Genomic DNA, 20,914 nt, shown 5'->3' with positions numbered 1-20,914 from the left:
GGGGACTCCTACTCCCCACCTGCCCACAGCAAAGAAGGAGTCAAATCTCTTAAAGACGGAAGAAGATTTAGTGCAGCTACCTAAAGGGGGTTAGTGGGAGAGAATAAAGGGGAATTGAGAGGAACCCCCAACTCCATCCCTGCCCGCTCCCTCCAGGACGAGGCTTCTGCTCTCAGCGAGGGAGGTGCTCCCGGGACACTGAGCGCTTCATTCTGTCCGCAGGGCTCAGTCAGGGGGATGCCGCACTCCCGGACCTACAGGTCAGCGCGGTCCGGAGAGCCTTCAGCAGGCCTAGCAGGCGCCTGCAGGTACTCGGGGGGCACAGGGTCGTCGGGCGCTGCCTTGCGGTAGAAGCCGAGCTCCTGCACCAGAGCGTTGATCTCCTCGCGGGTCATTTCGCTGAGCGGGATTCGCTGAAGGGGAGGGACTGAGTCAGCTCACCGGCTGCTTTTTGCCCCGCCCCCTGCCTCCCCCCCCCCACCCCCGCCCACTTCCCAGGCCTCACCTCCAGCTCCTCGGAGCGGTGGCCCAGCAGCACCAGCTCTGGGTCGGCCCCCGGGAGGTGTTTCATTACGAGGTTGTGACTGGAAAGTTAAGGTGGGTAGTAGTGGGCCAGGCAGGGGCTCCCAGGGCCTTGCTGATGTGAACAGCACAGCCTTGTTTGCCGAGGTAGCGCAGGGATTCCCCACTTACAGGTGAGGAAATGAGGGTCCACAGAAGCAAAGGGCCCTCCTCTCCATTCCCGTGTCTGTGGTAGTCCTCAGTCAATTCCGTTGCCTACCCAACTTGGAGACCACCTTGGAATTCTCTGAGCAGACACTACCAATCAATTCTACTTGTCAGATGAAAACCATTTTTCATCCTATCAGCGAAATTAAGTAGAAGGAGATTCTCCCAGATTCCCTCCCCATTCTGCCTCCCCCAGAACCGAAGAAGGATACTAGAGTGGGATGTCCTGGGTGACAAAGGCCTTCACCTGGGGAGAAACCAAAGCATCAGACCCCAACCCCCTCAAGGTAGCAAAGGGAAGATGAAGCCCAGCGAGATACAGCCAGTCAGGTACAAGCTCCTGACACCAGCCCAGAGGTCCTCCCCGACCCAATCATTGGGACCATGTTGCCCACCACCCCACCTGCCCCCAAGAGGCTCAGGGAAGACAGAGCTGGGACCTCTTCCTTCAAACTCACCTCCTTCAGGCGATTCAGCTGTCATCCTCCACAGGTCTGGAGGGGAACAAAATGGCATGGGTCAAGAAAACCTCACACCTGCCCCAAGCACACCCCCAAAGCCATTTCACTGTCATCTCCCACTTGGGGCAGGCTGTGGATTAATTACTCCAGCAGTTCCCGAGATATAGAGATGGGGGAGATGGGGGCCTCTTGTAAGCAGAAAGGGGGACTCTGTACAGACAGGGAAACTGAGGCCTGGTAATACCAAGGGCAAAGAGGGCAAGGCCAGAGACACGAGGGCACTTACACGAGGGCCTCGGGACTCTTGCCTACACATCTTGCTGACTGTTGACTGAGTCCAAGAGAAATGGTCACCCCATTCCTCTCAGGGAGTAGAGACCTGGGCCTCACCTTTGGCCCCTAGAGCCTCAGGGTGGAGCACCCCAGAAGGAAACAGCTCAGAACTGCCCTGGGCACCCCCATTAGAGACATCTGCCATCTGGTCCCTACCCCACCCCAAGCAGAGCTGGCCCTCCCTGCCACCGGAGGGGCAGCCCCATAGACCATCTGGTTGCTTAACCAACATGAGACGATGGGAGGGCCCCTTCACTTCCTGAGGGAAGAGGGGCACCTCCCAGCAGGATTCCAGACTCCAGGACCACCCATTCTAGTCCTTCCTCCTCCTGCCCCCACCTTTTTAAAGACTGCACTTATTTATTTTTAGAGAGAGAGAAAGGGAAGGAGAAAGGAAAGGAGAGAAACATTGATGTGTGAGAGAAACATCCACTGGTTGCCTCTTGCATGCTCCCAATAGGGGACCTGGCCTGCAACCCAGGCATGTGCCCTGACGACCAGTAATTGAACTGAGGACCTTCTGGTTTGCAGGACTACGCTCAACCCAGTGAGTCACAGCGGTCAGAGCCTCCTCCAGCCTCTTTGTTCAGACAGACAACTGAGGCCCAGAGAGGGGCTGCGATGATCCAAGTCACACAGCAAGACAGGGATCCTGGTGGAGAATTTCCCTGCGGAAGGGTGTAGGGGTAGAGGGGCTGCTGCAGAGTATTGGTAATGCAGTTCCTAGCCCCCTTCCCTGGCTCCTGAACGGTGGGGGAAGACACCCAGAAAGTCTTCCCTCCCCCAGGCGAAGGAAGAGAGACCATATGGAACTGCGGTGCGGGAGGAATTCCAGGGAAAAGTGAAGCGATGGGGGGTGGGGGGAAGGATGGGAAATTGAGATCCAGAGGGCAGGCTTGGAAGAGTCATAGGCCAGGAGAAGAGTTAGGGGACAGCGTCAATGTGTCTGGGGGCCCGCTGTCTGATCTGATGGGGAGCTGGGGAGGAGTTCGGATTTCCAGGCCGCAAGATCGAGTGTCTCGGGCTTCCACGGTGGGTGCTGGGGCGTCCGTCCAGAGGCTGGGAAGTAGGAGGGGTGGTCCCAGAGCCAAAGGGGACTTGGGATTCGGGAGGGTCCTGGGGCCACAGCGGGCGATGGTGCCCAGGCTAAGGGGCCGCAGGGCATGAGAGCCGCGGTCTTCGGGCTAGGGGCCGAAACACTCACCTCTACCCGGGCTCGGGCAAGGCCGTGCAGACGGTTCCAGTCGGGTCGGAAGGTTGTGGCGGCGGAAGCGAGTGCCGCAAGAAGCAGCAGCAGCGGAGGCAGCGGGAGACGCATCGGAACCCGGGAGAGGAAAATCAGCAAGCGGGAGGTGAAATGCCGGGCCGCTGCGCCACGTCTGGGCCTGCGGTCTGGCCCCGCCCCCACCCGAGGCCCCGCCCCTCCCCGCCAGAGATCACGCCCCCAGCTCCGGGTGTTGGTCTACAAGCCCGCAAAAGCATCCCCCAGCTTGCTCCTAGTGGGGTTCTGGCTCGTCTCCGGCCCCCAGGCCTGGACTTTCTCAGTCCCAAGGATGTCTATGCTCCCTCTGCCGACAGAGGGAGTGGACGCTCTGGCAGGATGTCGCCAGACAGCGCCACCTCGTGCCTGTAGGGGGCGCGGGCGACATGCGGTTGGACACGGGTTTCTAAGTCATACACCGGATTTCAGGATGGGGAAACTGAGGCCCGGGGAATTCTTGTTTGTTTTTTATCTTTCTGGACGAAATTTCGATTAAGGTTTCAATTCCTTGGGGCACATATTGTGGCGATAGGTACATTACGTACTCTATAGGAGCTGGAAGGATAAAAAGGTTAATATCCATAAAGCGTTTTAGAAAAGTACCTGCTACGATGTTAGTTTTCATTATTTCATTCTTTACCTCATAAAAGCCCTATGAACCCCGTTTGGCAGGTTAGGAAACAGGCTAAGAAAGGTAAAAAGTGATTAAGTTGTGGATCTGAGATTTGAACCCGAAATACCTCTGGGCTCTTCTCACCAAAACAAAGACAACTGGATCAGAATGCCATCTCTCCTCTTCAGGCCTACGGAAGACTCGGCAAATTGAGCACAGTGCTCTTTCCACTGAATCTAGACTGGGTCTCAAAATTCCCAACATCACACCAAGGCAGCGTTATGATGTCCATGGACCCTAGGCACTTTTGCCTTTCTGAACCCCTTCCTCCATTAAGAAAATATATTAAAAATTGGATTTTACAACTGCTTTGATAAAAAAAAAAAAAAAGAATATAATCCAGGTTGGATTCACTATTACATATTCATTTTTCTTCTGATTTTAAAAGAGATTAAAACGAACACATTTTCCTGGACACCTAAAAGTATCATGGACCCTAGACATTGAGCCTAGCAGATGTCAGGTCTGCACTAAGGCCTTTGCTCACCCTGCTACCTCCCATTCACTAATTTGATTATAAAGGTTCAATAATGATGGGCCTAGACCTATTATGTAATATCCATTCTTTATAGATGGATGCATGAAACTTCATAAACAGATGAAGAAACTATAAATATAATTGGTTCTATCCAGATTTTTAACATAATAGGCTAAGCCTAACATTCCATTGAGTGCTGTGTAAGTGTGAATTCATCCAAGCTCCTGAAGGGCAATTTGACTCAATAATCAAAACCCTAAAAATATTTCTTTGGCCCTGGCTGGTGTGGCTGAGTTGGTTGGAACATCGTCCTATAAACCAAAAGGTCGTGGGTTTGCTCCCTGGTGAAGGCACATCCCTAGGTTGCAGGTTCGGTCCAGGTTGAGGCACGTGCAAGAGGCCACTGGTTGATGTTTCTCTCTCACATTGATGTTTCTCTCCCTCTCTCCCTCCCTTTCCCCCTCTCTAAAATCAATAAGCCTCTCCTTGGGTTAGGAGATTTTTATGTGTATAAATTTATATATATATATATTTATTTATTTATTTATTTATTTATTTATATTTATATATACATTTTCTTCAACCTAGTCATTTCTTCATTCCAAAGTAATCATCAGAGAGGGGGCCAATGGTTAGGTCAAGCTTGTTTATCAAAAGACAGTTTAGCCCTGACTGGTGCGGCTCAGTGGGTTGAGTGTAGTCCTGTAAACCAAAAGGTTGTGGGTTTGATTTCCAGTTAGGGCACATGCCTGGGCTGTGGCCTGGATCCCAGGATGGGGGTGTGCAAGAGGTAATCAGTTGATGTTTCTCTCACATACTGATGTTTCAATAATCCCTCTCTTTCTCCCTCTCTTTCCCTCTCTCTAAAAATAAAAAAATAAAATCTTTAAAAAGAAAACAGTTTATCATGGTGAAAAACTGGAGATATAACCTAAGTATGTCACTGCAGGGAATGAATTAAATAAATGATGATACCTCCATAGGATTGAGAACCACGTAATTATTTCAAATGGTGTAGCATAGTGTTGATTGACATGAAAAGTGTTCGTTGTTAAAAAAATCCCGCCACCAAACAGCAATAGCAGTTGGGAGTCATGATGCTCTGGGCTTCAACGGACTTAATAAAGGGCATCTTTTGGCTCAAATAACAAAATAGTTGAATAGTGGGGAGGGCTTTAGGCAAAGTTTAATCCACTTGATAAAACCATCAGAACCTGATCTCTCCCCATTCTTCTTTCCATAGTTTCAGCTGATCATTAGGCCAGTTACCTGCACGGTGTCAGGATGGCTGCCAGCACTCCCCAGGACTGCACACTTCTTCATTCACATCTAATTAAGGGGTAATTTTGGGGGGGGGCCATCTCCTCAGGAAAGTAAATGAACTTTCTTTCCCAAAAACTCTCCTTGTAGCTCATTAGTCCATTCATGATCCAGTAATGTGGCTGGAAAAATGGGAATTACTCATTGGCTGAACCAACTGGGACCCGTTCCCGAAGCCCGTCAAGGATATGGGCTGTAACGGACATTGTGGCAGCAACAGAGTAACCAACCAATTTCTTTGTTTTTTAATTTTTTTAAAGATTTTATTTATTTTATTTTTAGAGAGGCAAAGGAAGGGAGAAAGAGAGAGAGAGAGAAACATCAATGTGCGGTTGCTGGGGGCCGTGGCCTGCAACCCAGGCATGTGTCCTGACTGGGAATCGAACCTGCGATGCTCAGCCCGCACTCAATCCACTGAGCTACGCCAGCCAGGGCCCAATTTCATAAAATATGTATATGTCAATATACAGGGTGTGGCCAAAAGAGGTTTACAATTGTTTATATACAAAATAATCCAATAATTAGTAAATGATAATACAAGAATAAATTGTTTCACATACAACTATAAACATACTGTTGCCTCGCCCTACATATGCCTAGACCAAAAACCAAATCTAGAAGGAACAACCCAAGAAATCAAAATGGCCATTTCTTGGTAGATGAAATTATAGGTGAAAGTTTTCTTCTTTACACTTTTCCTGTATTTGCTATAATAAATATCTATTACCTAAACACAAAGAGTAAACATTGTTGAAAAAAATCAATGGCCCTGGCCCAGTTGCTCGGTTGGTTGGAGCATTGTCCTGTACACTGAAAGGTTGCTGGTTGGACTCCCAGTCAGGGCACATACCTAGGTTTCGGGTTTGATACCCTGTTGGGGCACATACGAAAGATAGTCAATAGATGTTTCTCTCTCTCTTCCCCTCTCTCTAAAATCAATTTAAAAACTATCCTTGGGTGAGAATTAAAAAAAAAAGAGGGGGACACATGTCATGGGCTCCCTCTACCTGACCCCATACCCCAGCAAGGGCCTCCAAGTGGCTAAAGCCTGAGGCCCCATGGAGATAGAGCCTGTGGTTTTCCTGCAGACAGAACCAAGCCTCAATGCCCTGTGGGCCCATGTTGTTCACTGGATAGATGCCACCAAACCACTTTCATTGCATTAACCTGGACGCTGCGGCCTGGAGGGCCCACAACCTGGGCTGCTGAGGATTGACTATCCAGCCAGTGGAACCAATGGTAGAGACACTAGCCACAACAGTACCGGGAACATTCTGCATCAGCAGCCATGGGAGGCCCAGAATCTCCCAGAACGATCTCTGATCGTAATCCATTCCCTTATGTGGCAATTTGTAATCTAGGCCAGCAGGCTTCGTCAGGTGGAACTGGGTTTGGGGTTTAGTCTGTGATGGGGTCAGGCTCAGACAGGATCAGGGCCAGCCCTTAGCCTAACGCCAGGGTTAGAACTGAGTCTGGGGCCGGAGTCGGTGCTCCATGATTAGTCGTGGGCCTCACTCTGCAACGAGGATCAAGGCTCAGTCTATGACCAGGTTCAATGACAGTCTGAGGTTATGGGTCAGTGTGTGACCAGAGCTGTGTGACCCAGTCAGAGCTCAGTTTGAGGTCAGGATTCAGCCCATTGATTAGGCTCAGGGCTCAGTCTGTAGACAAGATCAGGACTCGGTCTTCCACCAGGTTCAGGGTTCAGTTAACGACGAGACTTGGAGCTCAGCCTAAACTTGGGGTTAAGGCTCAGTATAAAGTCAAAGGTTCATCGAGACTAGGGTGGGAGTTCAGTCTGTGATTATGATTCAGTCTTAGGTGAGGATCAGGGCTCAATCTGGGTCCAGAATCAAGGTCTCAAGTTGGGATCAGCCTTAGTCAGGCTTGGACCAGGCTCCGTATGTGACCAGAGTCAGGGCTCAATCTAAGGTCACTGTCAGAGCTCAGTCTAGAGCTGAGGTAGCGGCTCAGTCTTGGCACGGGATCAGGAGGGCTCAGTGAACACCAAGACTGGGGCTCAAGGTGGATCTGGAATCAGAGTCAGGGTTGAATCTGGCTCTGTGCTCTGTTCTGAGGTCTAATAAAAAAGTTTCTGAAGGCACGGGAGCCCAGGGCAGGTCAGCCAGCATGAGCCCCCAAGCCAGCTTATGTCCCTGCAATAAGTCTCTCCTTGCATGCTGAAGCCGGGTGTCCTAGAGCCTTCTAACCTACATGGCTCTGCTGCCCGAGATCCCCTCGCACCAGAATAAAAATAGCCACTCACTTCAGAGCAGCTGACAGCGGGTGCCAGGCTGCCTAGGAGGAGGGGGAGCGGTGGAGAGGGAGGAGGGATGCCTGAGCCTCAGCCCCAGCTGCGTGACCTTGGGAAAGTCAGTCCTCCTCCTTGAGCCCATTTCCTGCAGGGGCAAGTGGGATGTAAAGATGACACCTACCCCAGAGGATGAGAACAAGGGGACAGTGACATGACATGTGGCATTTGGTACCAACAGGAACCCTGGAGTGAAGTCTTGGGAGGAGAAATGCTCCTCCATACCCTGTGCATTTTTCTCATGCAGGAAGCTCTCCCTAACACTTACTTTTTCCACCTTCCCCAGTACACTCATATGTGGGACCCTCCGCATCTCCAGCCATTCCTCAGTGGCCACAGTGTGACCTCCCTTACGGTAGGCCTGGGCAGGGTGACCAGGGGTTGAAGGGAGGACAGACCTTTCTGGACCATTATCACTCACAGAAGCACCTGGGAGACAGATAGAGGAAGAGGAGGAGGACAGAGGAAGGTGTATATACCTGCTCATGATGTATTTACTCTGAGCCAAAGGGCCATGAGGGTGTATGTCCAAATTTTGCATCCTTTCACAGACAGAACTTGCCACACTCCATACCTTTGCACCTGCTCTTCCTCTGCTTCCCAAGACATTGCTCCTCTTCAATTTGGCAACATGGACTCACCTTCGAAGAAGGGGTTCAATGGTCACCTCTGTGGGAAGGAATTATCCACTATCTCCCTGGGAACCCCATTCTCTGTCCCCTACTGGCCTCAGTTTCTTCCTCTGTCACACGGGGATCTTATTACCAACCTTTCAGGGTTACTATGGAGAGTAACCATGATAATCCGCCAACCACCAACTCTGTCCTTTCCTCTTCCCAACCCAAACCGCCTGAAGGTTAGCACTAAGAGCTTCCAAAAGGGGGCTGGACAAGCTGTACCCTGTGCCTCAGTACACACCCCACCCCCTCCAGTGAGGGAAGGGAGGGAGCCAGCTATCTGCAGCAGGGGGCGGTTCTCCCTGGCAGCTGCCCCCGGCCTGCCGCCCTGAGCCCCGGAGCCTGTTATCAACCTCCTTAGTCATCACACCAGGAGCTCAAATATAGATCTCCCCCGGCTCCCTTCTCAGCCAGGGCCCGCCCCCCACCTCCTTCCCCTGGTTAGGCCATGTCTGGGTCTCAGAGTCCCTTCCCCTGCCCCCCAGGGATATAATTGCTTTGGGCCTCGGTTTTAGCATCCACCAAATGGGCATGTTAGAGATGATAATGATGATGATGTTGATAATGAGAACTCCAGAGCAGCTACCCTGACTGAGACCTTACTTGTGCCGGGCTCTGTGCTCAACACTCCATATGTACTATCTTGTTGAGCCTTCACAGCCACCTTAGGAGGTATCAGCTGTTTTTATCTCCCTTACACAAGTCAGGAATCTGAGTGAACTTCCCAAGTCAGTGAGTAGCAGGGCCAGAAACAAAGTTTCCTGTAGGATCTGACCTCAGGGAGAGGAGAGGTTAGAAAATCCTGGGCTGCCCAGCTAGCACCAAGTAGCCCTCCACACGCTCATTTGCATGGCATTTGCCTGGCTTCCAAAGGACTTTGATGCCCTTGTCCCAGCCCCCATGGCTGAGCCTAAGGCCTTGTCCCAAGGGACCAGGATTGCATGAGAAGCCCAGTACTATTAGGGGTGTCTCCATTATCTCATCTGTGAAATAGGAGTCAGAGGGCTGGACAGGGCACATTCAAGTTTTCCTTCTCTCTCTGGTGGCCTGCACACCTCTACCATGTCTACTCTCACTTCTTCCCTCACCACCACCCCACCTTCACCTCCAGCTCCACAACCACCTCTTCTTCCATCGATACAACATCCTCTTCTGCCCCCATCTCTCCTCCACTTTCACTATCACCCTTCTCACCATTACTACCACCCCTTCATTCTTCTATCTTCACCACCGCCAACATCCATACCTTTGTTATCACCTCTTCCATCACCATCATCAACACCACCAGCTCCTCCATCACTGTCAGCCCTGCACTCCCATCATCACAATGACATACGTCATCATCTCCACCACTAGTCACCTCCCCCATCACCACTATCATCACCTCTACTATCACCATCCAAATACCTTTCTATGCCAGGGCCGTGATATTATGATCTGTGTCTCTATCTCCGCAATTCCAGCCTCACAGAGTTGCTGGCCCAGAAACACAGAATAGACCCGGAGATAGGTGGAAAGCCCATCCAGGGACAGAAAATCCTATGTCCACATGACTTTCATGTCGGGAACCACACAGGCCTATGAAGATGCAGAGGTGGCTGTTGCCTAACAGGGAGCTCTGGTCAAAAAACTGAGTATTATCTGCCTAAACTGAGCAGGATCACGCTAAGCAATCCAGCAATTCTGGAGGAATTGGGATTTCAGGGACTGCTTAGCAGATAAGAATGATAATAGGGAAGAGGAAGTGGCAAAGGGCCCACGGCCATCCCTGAACCTTGTTACTCATTCACTCATTCATTCATTTGTTCATTCATTCAACAATCATCACCCTGGGCCTGTTGGAGACCAAGGTCTGTGCTAGGTCCTGGCCAAAGGGGCTCCCAGGACCCTCCTGCCAATTCATTCTCCCGCTGCTGGTCCTTTTCCACCCTAGTTTCCTTCCTCCAGATACCCCAATTGGCTCATACTTGTCTTGCGTCACTGAGGGCACTCCCTTTCCTCATTGAAATGCAGGAGACCTCCCTAGCTTAGTAGATGACCTTGACCATGTAGCCTTTCCAAAACCACACCCACTGAGTACAGAGAGAGGAAAGCTGAGGGGAACTGGGCTGGGATGGGCCTGGCTGTGGGAGTCCTAGGGCAAGCAGCAAGGAGTCTGCAGAGGAGAAGGGGCAGTGCTGAGGCTGAAATGGGAAAGGACTCCAGTAGCTGGAGCCTGAGTGTCTGGCTCTGGGATGGGAAGAATAGAGCCAGGCAGGCGGCAGGCATCAAGGCCTGGAAATGGGGCAAGGGTGGGGGCCAAGGCAAGTCCTGAGATGGCAGGGCACCAGGAAGGTCACAGGATCAGGGTAGAGACTCAGGTGTCCCGGAGGCCCTGAAGAGGGTGCTGACCGCTGAGCTACTTGTTTCGACTTTTCCCTCAGGTGTGTCAATGCCCCTCCCTTCAGCAAGGGCCAACCAGGCCTACTGGCGGGGTAGCAGAGGGGTACAGACAGAGCTTACTCCATGCTGCCAGGTGGAACTCCGGCCAAGCCAGCAGGCACACTTCCCCACACTCCCAAGACTGTGCCAGCTTCAGCAGTCAGGGGATAGGCCACCTTGTCCTGGCCACCTCTAGGTTGGGAAGTGGATGCCTGTGCCTTTAAATTCTCAGCAGGTTGAAACGGCTGATGACATCACTGGTCCCCGGGAGCGGAGGAGCTGGATCTAGAGCCTGAGGGAGCCCGGGCTGCCAGGGGCTGCAGACATGGAGGGCCACAGCAGCAGTGGCAGCAGGAGGCCAGGGACCCTGGCTGGCCTGGGCCCCCTGCCCATGCCCCATGGGGTTTTCCAAACTGGAGCACCCTCCAAGGTAAGACCCCTAAAATCTAGCCTCCCCATTCCTGATCCTTAGGCTGTAACCTCCACACCCCACACACAAACACTGCAGGCACCCTGGTGACCCTGGCTGAGGGACTGGCACTCTCCTCTGTCCATTGAGCAGGGATGGGTGAACAGGGCACCTTGAGGCCTGAGGGGGCAGTGATGGGACACTCAGAGAGAAATGGAGTTAGCTATCCCCAGGATCCTGCAGGAGAACACTGGACTGAGTGTTAAGTGACCCAGCTGTGCTCCAGCTTTGCTGTGTGACCTTGGGCAAGTTGCTTGTCCTCTCTGAGACAATGCAAAATGAGGAGGCTTGTCCCTGAAGACTAAAACTGTGACATCTGGGATGTCTAAGTTGTTAGTACTGGAGGCGGCATGGTGATTGGTGGGCGGGGGGTGCATAGTGGGATACCTGGAGCCAAGGAGGATGCCCAAAATGCATCCGTAAAGAGGTGAGTTTGAGGATGGCGGTGGAAGCAGAGTTTCAGGTTCTCTGAACCGAGAAGGGCACGGGTTGCAGACAGACCACATCTCTGTAGGCAGGGATGGGGCCATCCCAGGGCAAGTGTAAATCTCCTGCCCTCCCTGGCAAAGGACATTATCCTGTTTTCTGGAGACAGGGGTGTCTGAAACAGGAGACAGATGGGGAAGGAAAAGGTCTTTACTGGACAGGGTGACCTCTACTCCACCTGCTGGACAAAAGGAGGCTACCTGCTTACCTGTCCTCACAGGTGGGGGAGAGGGTGAAGAGGGTAAGAGGGTACAACCTGGGCACAGAGCAGGGTGATGCCACAATCAACAGAATCCTGGACTCGCTCTGTACGTTAGAATCACACTTGGTGAAGACGGACTACTCCTCGGGGCTCAAATGGAGCCCTAGCACTTGTTGGGCTCATAAACGCAGGAAATATGAGACTAAGGTTTCCCAGGAACCAGGTGTGGCCAGGGACCCTTCCCCAGGTTCCTCTGTTTTACAGACAGGAAAACGGAGACCCTAGGCAGAGAGATGCTTGCCTAAGGGCACACAGAGCTGGGCTTGGGGCGGGCATGGCCATTCTCAGACCCCGGCTCTTGCTCCTGCGTGGAGCTCTGGGAATGGGTGAAGCAGACAGAGAGGGCTATGACCAAGGCTAGAAATGTTTGGTGGGGAGAACCTGAGGGTTCCTGAGGCCTGGGGAGGAGGAAGGAGTACTGAACACGCTGGACCTCAGGTGTAGAGTGAGCAGATCCGGGTGTCAAGTCAGTAGCCTCCAGCCACCCAACCCTCCAGGGCGGGCAGGGAGTGGGTGCCGACCAGGAAGGTTCAGACTCACACTCTGCCTCATTTGAGTCAGGGGTCTTAGCTTCCCCATCTCTGAAAGAGGCGTCAGACTTGAGAGAGCAGATAAGGGTCTGTGTCCTGTTTCCCCCCAAAGAGAAGCTGATGGGCAGCAGGATGGATTGAGGTAAGAAATCAGGAAGAACTTCCTTGGAAAGATGTACCTTTCTTTTTAGGTGTATGGAATCTTCTGGGGTCTATATGGAAGTCGGGGCCTAAGCCACTGGTTAGGGTTACCCTGTGTCTTTAACTTGTCCTCTACAAGGTGGACTCAAGTTTTCAGCTCCCAGCCAAGGAGAAGGCAGCCCCAGTACCCTTGGAACCAAGGCTGGCTCTGGCACCTCTGGGGCCACGTGCTGCCGGGCCACTTTCCTCAGAGGGGCCAAGACTGGCTTTGTCATCTCCTCCACCCCTCCTGGCTCCACTGTCTACCCCTGGAGGGCAGAAAACAGCTCCTGCCCGCCTCAGCTCCAGCCTGGCTTCAACATCTGTGGGCCAGTTGATGTCTGCCTCTGCTGGGCGGACGCCTCCTCCAGCCACTTCAGGCTCGGTCCTGGCTCCGACCTCCCTGGGGCAGCTGGTGATGTCTGCTTCAGCTGCGCCCAGGCTGCCTCCAGCCGCTCTGGGGCCCAGACTGGCTCCAGTGCCTAGGGATCAGAAGCAGGTGCCACCTGTCTCCGTGGGACCCAAGCCAGCACTGGCCACTTCAGGCCTAAGCTTGGCCCTGGCATCCGAGGAGCAGCGCCCACAGCCCCCCTCCCACTCTTCCCCAATGCCCAGTCCGATTCTATCGCCCTCTCAGGAACAGACCCTGGCTCCAGTATCCATGGGATCAGCCCTGGCCTCTGTGGGACGGACACCAGCTAAACAGAGGGATGTCCCAGCCCCTAGACCTCTCCCCACTTCTGAAGGGCATCTCCAGCCTCCAGCTCAGGCATCCAGTCCTGTGGGCTCCCCAACTTTGATCCAAGCTCCCCCAGACCCCCGGACCTCTCCCTCCTTCAGAGCCAGGCCCGAGGTCCCCCGCAGCAGCCCTGAGGATCCTGTCCTGCCCCAGCCACCCCAGTCGCTGCCCTTGAATACAGGCCAGGGCCCTACAGAGCCTGGTGCCCGGTCCCCAGGACTTCTGTCCCCCACCTTCCGGCCAGGGGTCCCCTCAGCCCAGACCGTGCCCCCACCTCTGCCCAAGCCACCCCGGTCTCCCAGTCGCTCCCCCAGCCGCTCCCCTAACCGCTCCCCCAACCGTTCCCCCAACTGCTCCCCCTGTGTCCCCCCAGCCCCTGAGATGGCCCTCCCCAGGCCTGGCACCCAGGGTGCAGGGCCTGGCGGGCACCTGAGCCCTAGCCTTCAGCCCCAAGAAATTCCAGTCCCAGTCACCACCTCCCCATCTACATCCACTTCATCATCATCAACCTCTTGGTCAGCTCAGCCTACCTGCAAGAGTGACCCCGGCTTCTGGTGAGGGGGCCCTCTCCCCAAAAAGGTTGTGGGGGCTTGAGCTCTGAGACTAGCCATCCTTCCAGGGTGGCTCGCCCTAGTCTGCCCTAGTTTACCTCCTTGAGGAAGAGTCCTTGGGGGTGCTGGGTCCACTCTGAGACCCTCAGAAGACAGCATCCCCTCCTAAGTGAATTGCCCACCCCTAACTCAATTGACCTCCCCTGGGAGAGTCTGGAAGGTGGGATACTGGGCCCACTGTGGTCCTTCTGAGGGTTGGCACCCACACCCGCCTCAGTTTATTTCCCCAGAAAGGGCCCTGTGGGAAGGGGACCAGGGATGAGGCAGTGGTGCCCTGCAGTTACCCCTCCTGTACTGGCACCCCCAGGATCACTGTGGTCACGTGGAATGTGGGCACTGCTATGCCCCCAGACGACGTCACATCCCTCCTCCACCTGGGCAGTGGCAGCGATGACGGTGACAAGGCAGACATGATTGCCATAGGGTGAGGGGGCAGGGGGCACGGACCCTTTCCCCAGCCTCTCATGCCTCCCAGACCCTTGCCCATGGGAGGGGCTTCTAAGGCGTCCCCCAGCCTGACAGCCCCCTCACCCCGCACCCCAGGTTGCAGGAAGTGAACTCCATGATCAACAAGAGGCTCAAGGACGCGCTCTTCACAGATCAGTGGAGCGAGCTTTTCATGGATGCACTGGCGCCTTTCAACTTCGTGCTGGTAACACCTCCCTCACCCTCTGGATGGGCGGAGACCCCTGGATTCCTGGCTGTACATCTGCCTTGACTCACTGTGGGGTCCACCTGGCCTCTGTTGCCGTGTCTGTGAAAAGGGAGGCTGGAGGAGCAGACTCCAAAGACAGGAAAGAGCAAGGGCAAAGAAGCCAGGGTTGTGCTCTGTACCTCAGCCAAGTCTCTTCCCACCGCAGGTGAGTACAGTGAGGATGCAGGGTGTCATTCTGCTGCTGTTCGCCAAGTACTACCATCTGCCCTTCCTGAGGGACGTGCAGACCGATTGCACGCGCACTGGACTGGGTGGCTATTGGGTAAGCGAAGGAGTGGTCGGAACGGACACAGTCTTAAGGGGCCAGTGTATTAGTCCCCCGATCCCTGGCACTAGCAAGATCTTCTCCCTGCTCTCCACCCACTACTCTGAGGCCCGCCTCTCCCCAACCCCGCCCACCACCTTACTCTATTTTTTAGACCCCGTCCTCTTTATGTCTTTACTTGGGCGGGGGCGGGTGGGGGTTCCCAGTGCTCTGTGCCTTTCCCTAGACCCCACCCCTCTCCAAGCCACCTCCATGGGCTGGCTGTCCTCGCCCCTCAGTATGCCCTGCCCAGTGCCTCACCTCCCTGCCTGGACCCTGCCCAAGACCCGCCCAATCTTGCCGCTCAAGGGCAACAAGGGTGGAGTGAGTGTGAGACTGGCGGCCTTCGGGCACATGCTCTGCTTCCTGAACTGCCACCTGCCAGCACACATGGACAAGGCGGAACAGCGCAAGGACAACTTCCAGACCATCCTCAGCCTCCAGCAGTTCCAGGGGCCAGGGGCGCAAGGCATCCTGGATCACGAGTACGGGCCGGGGCGGAGCCAAGTGGATGTTGGGCGTGGCTAGTGAAGGAGGGGTGGGCCTCAGAGGCGAGTGTCCTCTAACTTGCGAGAAGGAACTTGATACTATCTGGGTGGGCCTTGTGGGGAAAGGCGGGGCCTACGGAGGTGGGTCACCACCCACACTACATCTAGGAACCCAGATGCTAGCTGAGTTTGATGGAGGCAGAGCCTGCAGGGTGGAGCTTTGCCGAGGACAGGGCCTTACTGAGGTTCTGAACAACTGTAACTTTCCTCTAGTTCTGCACCCCTCTGCTCCTCCTTGGCGGGCTGGAGGCTCTGAGGCCACACAGCCATCACCATCACCATCACTAGGGGCATTCAATGTTGTCGGGTTGGAGGGGTGTGGAGAAGAATCTGGTTTGGGCTCTTCCACCCCAAGGACTCCACTGACCTCTGCCCCAAACAGCCTCGTGTTCTGGTTTGGGGACCTAAACTTCCGAATCGAGAGCTTCGACCCACACTTTGTCAAGTTTGCCATTGACAACAACCAGCTCCACAAGCTCTGGGAGAAGGACCAGGTGCGGAATCCCAGGCTGCACCCCAAACCCCAAGCACACTGAGTGTGCCTCAGGACACACCTGTACCCTAGGCTACGGTCCTTGCCCTCACCTTCCCTGCCCAAGCTGTTGTCCAATTCTGCCTCTCTGGACCCTCACAGCTCAACATGGCCAAGAACACCTGGCCCATCCTGAAGGGCTTCCAGGAGGGGCCCCTTAATTTTGCACCCACCTTCAAGTTTGACGTGGGTACTAACAAATATGACACCAGGTGAGTGCAGCACTGCCATGAGGTGGGGATGTAGGCTGGGGCCTTCTACATAAAGGAGTCAGGGAAGAGGGCCTGGAGGCGAGGCTGGGGACTGTGCCTTGACCCGCTGCCCCTGAAACTCGGGCTGTGCCTGCCCCACACAGTGCCAAGAAGCGGAAGCCGGCCTGGACAGACCGTATCCTGTGGAAAGTCAAGGCTCCGCGTGGAGGTCGCAGCCCCTCCGGACAGGAGAGCTACCGGCTGCAGGTGACCCAGCACAGCTACCGCAGCCACATGGAATACACAGTCAGTGACCACAAGCCTGTGGCTGCACAGTTTGTCCTGCACGTGAGTCCCAGCCTCACCCTCTTCTCGTGCCATCCCCAAGCCCAGCTCAGCGTTCTGCAGCCCACCCCTTTCGCCTGCTTTTAGCGGTACCCATCTGTTACAGCAGAGTGGGAGTGGGTTATGATCGCCACTTTCAGGTGAGGAAACTGAGGCTCAAAGACACAGCATCGCTTGCCCAGGGCCACACAGCTGGCAAAAGGAAAAGTTAGGGATTGAACCCAGGCTGATCTGATTCCAGATCTCATGCCTTTTCTACTTATCTCTAATCCCCTTCTTCCAAGAAAGGTTTAGGGCAACTTATGTTAAAAGTTGCATATATCATAAGACCAGAAAAAAAAGGTTTCCTTAAACCCCATGCAGCATTAATTCATATTCATTTATTATTTATTTACCATCTTACCCTATGCCAGTCACTAGAAGAACAAGGTAGTGATGGGAAGGAGTAGAGATACAAAAAATACAAAGCTAAACTCTAGTTACTTAGCATTGGCTTTAGGACTGAGGTCCCTGGTTGCCAACATAAAGAAAGGGAAACAAGAATGTCAGAACTGGACCTGAGAGAGTCCAATAGTCCAATTCTCTGTTTATTTGAGGCCCCTAGGGGGAAGGCAGGTGCCCCAAGCCCTACGCAGGCGCAATGGCAGAGCAGGGGAGATTCCGTCTCTCCAGCCTTGAAACCCAACGCTTGGCTCTCTGATTCCCTTGATCTGATAAGAGGGAGCACAGCAGGCCAGAGAAAGTTTTCCTTGGTAATGAACGTAGTCACGTGGGAAAGGAAATATGCCTATGTCTGGCCTCCGGTGACCTTTGGTAAAATGCTTGGGCGTGAGGTTTAACCCTCACCTTGAGAACCACTCCTTTTGGGTGCCCTTCCCTGACCCTCCCTCCTCATCCAGGACTCTGTCCCTTGTAAAATGTCACCGGTTGTGCACCTACTACATTCGAGGCCCTGTGTGGGGTGCTTTACATTATGTCGTCTGCTTGAATGCCTTAGTAGGCTGTGAGATGTCCAAATCCTCCTCCCAGGTGAGGAAAACTGAGGCTCAGAAAACTTAAGTCTCCTACTCAAAGCAACACGATCCTAATAGGGGTTAGTGGGAGTTTTGGAGGGCATTCCAAACTGCCCACCCTGGCTAGACCGGCTATTAGAAACCTAGAGGTGGTGAGAGGAAGTGCTATTTTTTTTTCTGTGGCAGTTTGGTTCAGAAGCTAAGGGAGGGAAACCTGACACCAGGTAAATAGGGAGCAGACAAAAGCCCCAGGCTGGCACCAGCTGAGTCCTCTGAGGGACAGAGGTGGAGCCAGTCCCCGAGCGAACTGCTCCCCAGCAACCGCACCCATGTGGGTGACCCTGGGAGGAGGGCACTCGTGGTTATAAATTGTCTTTATGGATTGATGACAAGATCATAGCTACCTCTTTATACACACGGGGAAGCTGAGTCTCGGGTTGGCTAAGGGCTTACCTGAGGTCACAGAGCAAGTTAGTAGCAGAGCCTAGAAATCAACTGAGGTCTCCAGGCTTTTACCCAGGGTTCTTCTTGCCCACTCAGGGGTATTCAGCTTGCCCCAGAATATTCAGTACATCATATCTCCCTTATTAGCATAAAGGCAAACCAGTAATTGCATACCTACTATGTACTGGGAAGTCTATGGGATGCTTTACAAACAGTATCTCACTGAATCTGCTGAATAGCCCAAAGAGTTAAATAAGATCAGCCCTGACTGGTGTGGCTCAGTGGATTGAGCAGTGGTCTGCAAACTGAAAGGTCACTGGTTTGATTCCCAGTCAGGGCACATGTCTTGGCTGCGGGCCTGATCCCCAGCAGAGGCAACCGATTGATGTATCTCTCACACATTGATGTTTCTCTCCCTCTCTTTTTCCTTCCCTTTCTCCCTCTCTAAAAATAAATAGATAAAATCTAAACAAAAAAAGTTAAGTAAGATCATCCAAGTTTACAGACAAAAGCTCTGGCAAAGAGGTTAAAAACTCACCAAGGGCCCTGGCTGGTGTGGCTCAGTGGATTGAATGCCAGCCTGAGAACCAAAGGGTTGCTGGTTTGACTCCCAGTCAGGGCACATGCCTGGGTTGTAGGCCAGGTCCCCAATAGCGGGTGCTCGAGAGGCAACAATACACTGAGTTTCTCTCCCTTTCTTTCTCCCTCCCTTCCCCTCTCTCTAAAAATAAATAAATAAAATCTTTAAAAAAAACCTCACCAAGGGTCACATGGCCTGTCAATGACAGAGCCAGAGCCAAACCCATGGTCTCCCAACTTCAAAGCTGTGTGCTCATTCAGTCCTGAAGGAGGCGATGAGCACAAAGAGCCCTAGGTTAGGAGGCAGGAAGCCTGACATTTACCCTAGACCTGTTCTGCCTCAGTTTCCCTGTCTCTACAGTACCTTCAAAGGCCCTTATCTCAGCCCCTTTACGCTGACTCAGGCCCAAGGGTACATGGGATACTGGAGGGTCTCCACTGACCGTTGCCTCCCGCCCCTGGGCAGTTTGCCTTCAGGGACGACATACCACTGGTGCGGCTGGAGGTGGCGGACGAGTGGGTGAGGCCAGAGCAGGCTGTGGTGAGGTACCGCATGGAAACTGTGTTCGCCCGTAGCTCCTGGGACTGGATCGGCTTGTACCGGGTGAGAAGGGTGGGGTGGTCAGTGACTTGGGGAAGGAAGGACCTGGAGGAGCAACTGGGTACCCAGGTGGGATCGTGGCTTCTCCAGAGTTTGATGCCCCACAGGGAGGCTGGTGGGGTCAGGCCAGAGGGCTGAGAGCCGTGATTCCTCTCACCCCAGGTGGGTTTCCGCCACTGCAAGGACTACGTGGCTTATGTCTGGGCCAAACACGAGGATGTGGACAGGAACATCTACCAGGTACTCCAGGGAAGGGGGAAGGGGAGGAAGTCCCCACTACCTCTGGGGGGCTTCTGTGGCTGTCCCTGACCCCAGCCTGGGCTTATACCCTGGGCCCACCAGGTGACATTCAGTGAGGAGTCGTTGCCCAAGGGCCACGGAGACTTCATCCTGGGCTATTACAGCCACACCCACAGCATCCTCATTGGAGTCACAGAGCCCTTCCAGGTGAGTAGACCAGATGCAGGGTCAGGGGTACCAAAGATCCTGTTCAAATGCCGCAGCCTCTACATTCTGCTCCGTGGCCTCCTACAAGTAGCCTGACCTCCCTGGGTCGGTCAAGGAGGAGTTTTGGAGTGGTTCCAAGAGGCCTCAGGGGCCTGTTGGGGGTCGGAGCACCCCTGTGACCAACCTTCCTGCCCAGATCTCGCTGCCTACCTCGGAGTTGGCCAGCAGCACAGACAGCTCAGGTACCAGCTCGGAGGATGAGGATGACAGCACCCTGGAGCTGCTCGCACCCAAGTCCCGAAGCCCCAGCCCTGGCAAGTCCAAGCGGCACCGCAGTCGTAGCCCGGGCTTGGCCCGCTTCCCTGGCCTGGCCTTGAGACCCTCCTCCCGCGAACGCCGAGGCACCAGCCGGAGCCCCTCACCCCAGAGCCGTCACCTGCCCTGTGTGGCCCCCAACAGGGGCAATGATGGAGGCAGCCAGGGCAGTAGTGAAGAGGGGCCCTCTGGGCTGCCTGACCCCTGGGCCTTCCCACCATCTGTGCCTCAAAGCCTAGGCTTGCTGCCTGCCTTGCGCCTGGAGACTGTAGACCCTGGAGGTGGTGGCTCCTGGGGACCTGATCAGGAGACCCCGACCCCAGACAGCCTGACTCCCAGCCCCCAGGGCCGGCAGAAGTTGGAGGAAGGGGGCCTGGGTCCCTGAAGGCAGGGTGGGCTGTGGGGTACAGGTGGCTCCCACTCTGCCCCAACCTTCTGCAAAACCATCTGCCTCCCTCCTGCTGCTGCTCCAGCTTTATCCACACCTGTCACCCTGTCCTGGCCAGCAGTGGCCAACTGGGGTTCCCTCAGATCAATCCTGGCACCTCAACTGTGACAATCAGCAAAGCCCTATCTAGACCCCCATCTGGGATGGAGGGGTGGGGCAATTCTAGAGGTCACTGATTAGGAATTAAATTCTCCAGCCTCATTCCCGACTCCTTCTTAACTTGTTAGCGCTCTGGAGGTGGGGGTCATCAGAGAAAGGGACAAAAGTGCAGGACGACAGATCTGACAATTACCAGGCACCAGCTGTATACATTACACATGCCATCTCCTTTAATCTGCACCACGACCCTGAGCTGTGGTGTGGAGTTCAGCGCTGTCCTTAGCCCCATTTCACAGGTGAGCAAACTGAGGCCTCCAGGAAGTCCTGTGAGCATGGTTTAGCAGTGGTGTGTCAGAGGGAGGGACTATTTACTAGGTCCTAAGCGTTAGCTG

The 20,914-nt window shown here is 54.1% G+C and overlaps 2 protein-coding genes and 1 long non-coding RNA gene across 5 annotated transcripts; 1 reads left to right on the top strand and 2 right to left on the bottom strand.

Moving 5' to 3' along the window:
* Positions 1–49: 49 nt before the first annotated feature.
* On the bottom strand, positions 50–2,941 carry SELENOM (selenoprotein M). Its single transcript, XM_045826858.1, has 5 exons — positions 2,728–2,941; positions 1,188–1,223; positions 942–976; positions 506–584; positions 50–413 (listed from the first exon to the last, which is right to left on the bottom strand). The coding sequence occupies exons 1-5, from the start codon at positions 2,839–2,841 to the stop codon at positions 255–257; spliced, it is 423 nt and encodes a 140-aa protein (XP_045682814.1). The 5' UTR covers positions 2,842–2,941; the 3' UTR covers positions 50–254.
* Positions 2,942–7,417: 4,476 nt separating this feature from the next.
* On the bottom strand, positions 7,418–8,423 carry LOC123811011. Its single transcript, XR_006784329.1, has 3 exons — positions 8,336–8,423; positions 8,141–8,207; positions 7,418–7,995 (listed from the first exon to the last, which is right to left on the bottom strand). It is a non-coding gene; the product is annotated as an uncharacterized LOC123811011 (long non-coding RNA).
* Positions 8,424–10,387: 1,964 nt separating this feature from the next.
* On the top strand, positions 10,388–20,624 carry INPP5J (inositol polyphosphate-5-phosphatase J). 3 transcript variants are annotated; one of them, XM_045826879.1, is made up of 14 exons: positions 10,388–10,666; positions 10,900–11,094; positions 12,692–13,884; positions 14,249–14,365; positions 14,485–14,593; positions 14,802–14,918; positions 15,270–15,445; positions 15,891–16,002; positions 16,143–16,252; positions 16,396–16,579; positions 19,079–19,216; positions 19,376–19,453; positions 19,556–19,660; positions 19,857–20,624. In XM_045826879.1, exons 2-14 carry the CDS (start codon positions 10,990–10,992, stop codon positions 20,358–20,360), a joined length of 3,048 nt encoding a protein of 1,015 aa, XP_045682835.1. In that variant the 5' UTR covers positions 10,388–10,666; positions 10,900–10,989; the 3' UTR covers positions 20,361–20,624. The 3 variants fall into 3 exon arrangements, with proteins under 3 accessions (XP_045682835.1, XP_045682834.1, XP_045682836.1); XM_045826878.1 differs by having other exon boundaries at positions 10,897–11,094; XM_045826880.1 differs by having other exon boundaries at positions 10,394–11,094; positions 13,704–13,884.
* Positions 20,625–20,914: the final 290 nt, after the last annotated feature.

Source organism: Phyllostomus hastatus, unplaced genomic scaffold (assembly GCF_019186645.2).
Source record: "Phyllostomus hastatus isolate PE091 unplaced genomic scaffold, TTU_PhHast_1.1 phas_scaffold_760, whole genome shotgun sequence".
Classification (NCBI taxonomy): domain Eukaryota; kingdom Metazoa; phylum Chordata; class Mammalia; order Chiroptera; family Phyllostomidae; genus Phyllostomus; species Phyllostomus hastatus.
The sequence above is the reverse complement of the archived record's forward strand: the minus strand, read 5'-3'. Positions and strand labels throughout refer to the sequence as shown.

Coding starts and splice junctions, on each gene's coding strand:
- INPP5J (XM_045826879.1), top strand. CDS start 10,990: ATGGAGGGCCACAGCAGCAGTGGCAGCAGGAGGCCAGGGACCCTGGCT. Junction 16,003..16,142: donor AGCTCTGGGAGAAGGACCAG/GTGCGGAATCCC, acceptor GGACCCTCACAG/CTCAACATGGCCAAGAACAC. Junction 19,217..19,375: donor ACTGGATCGGCTTGTACCGG/GTGAGAAGGGTG, acceptor CTCTCACCCCAG/GTGGGTTTCCGCCACTGCAA.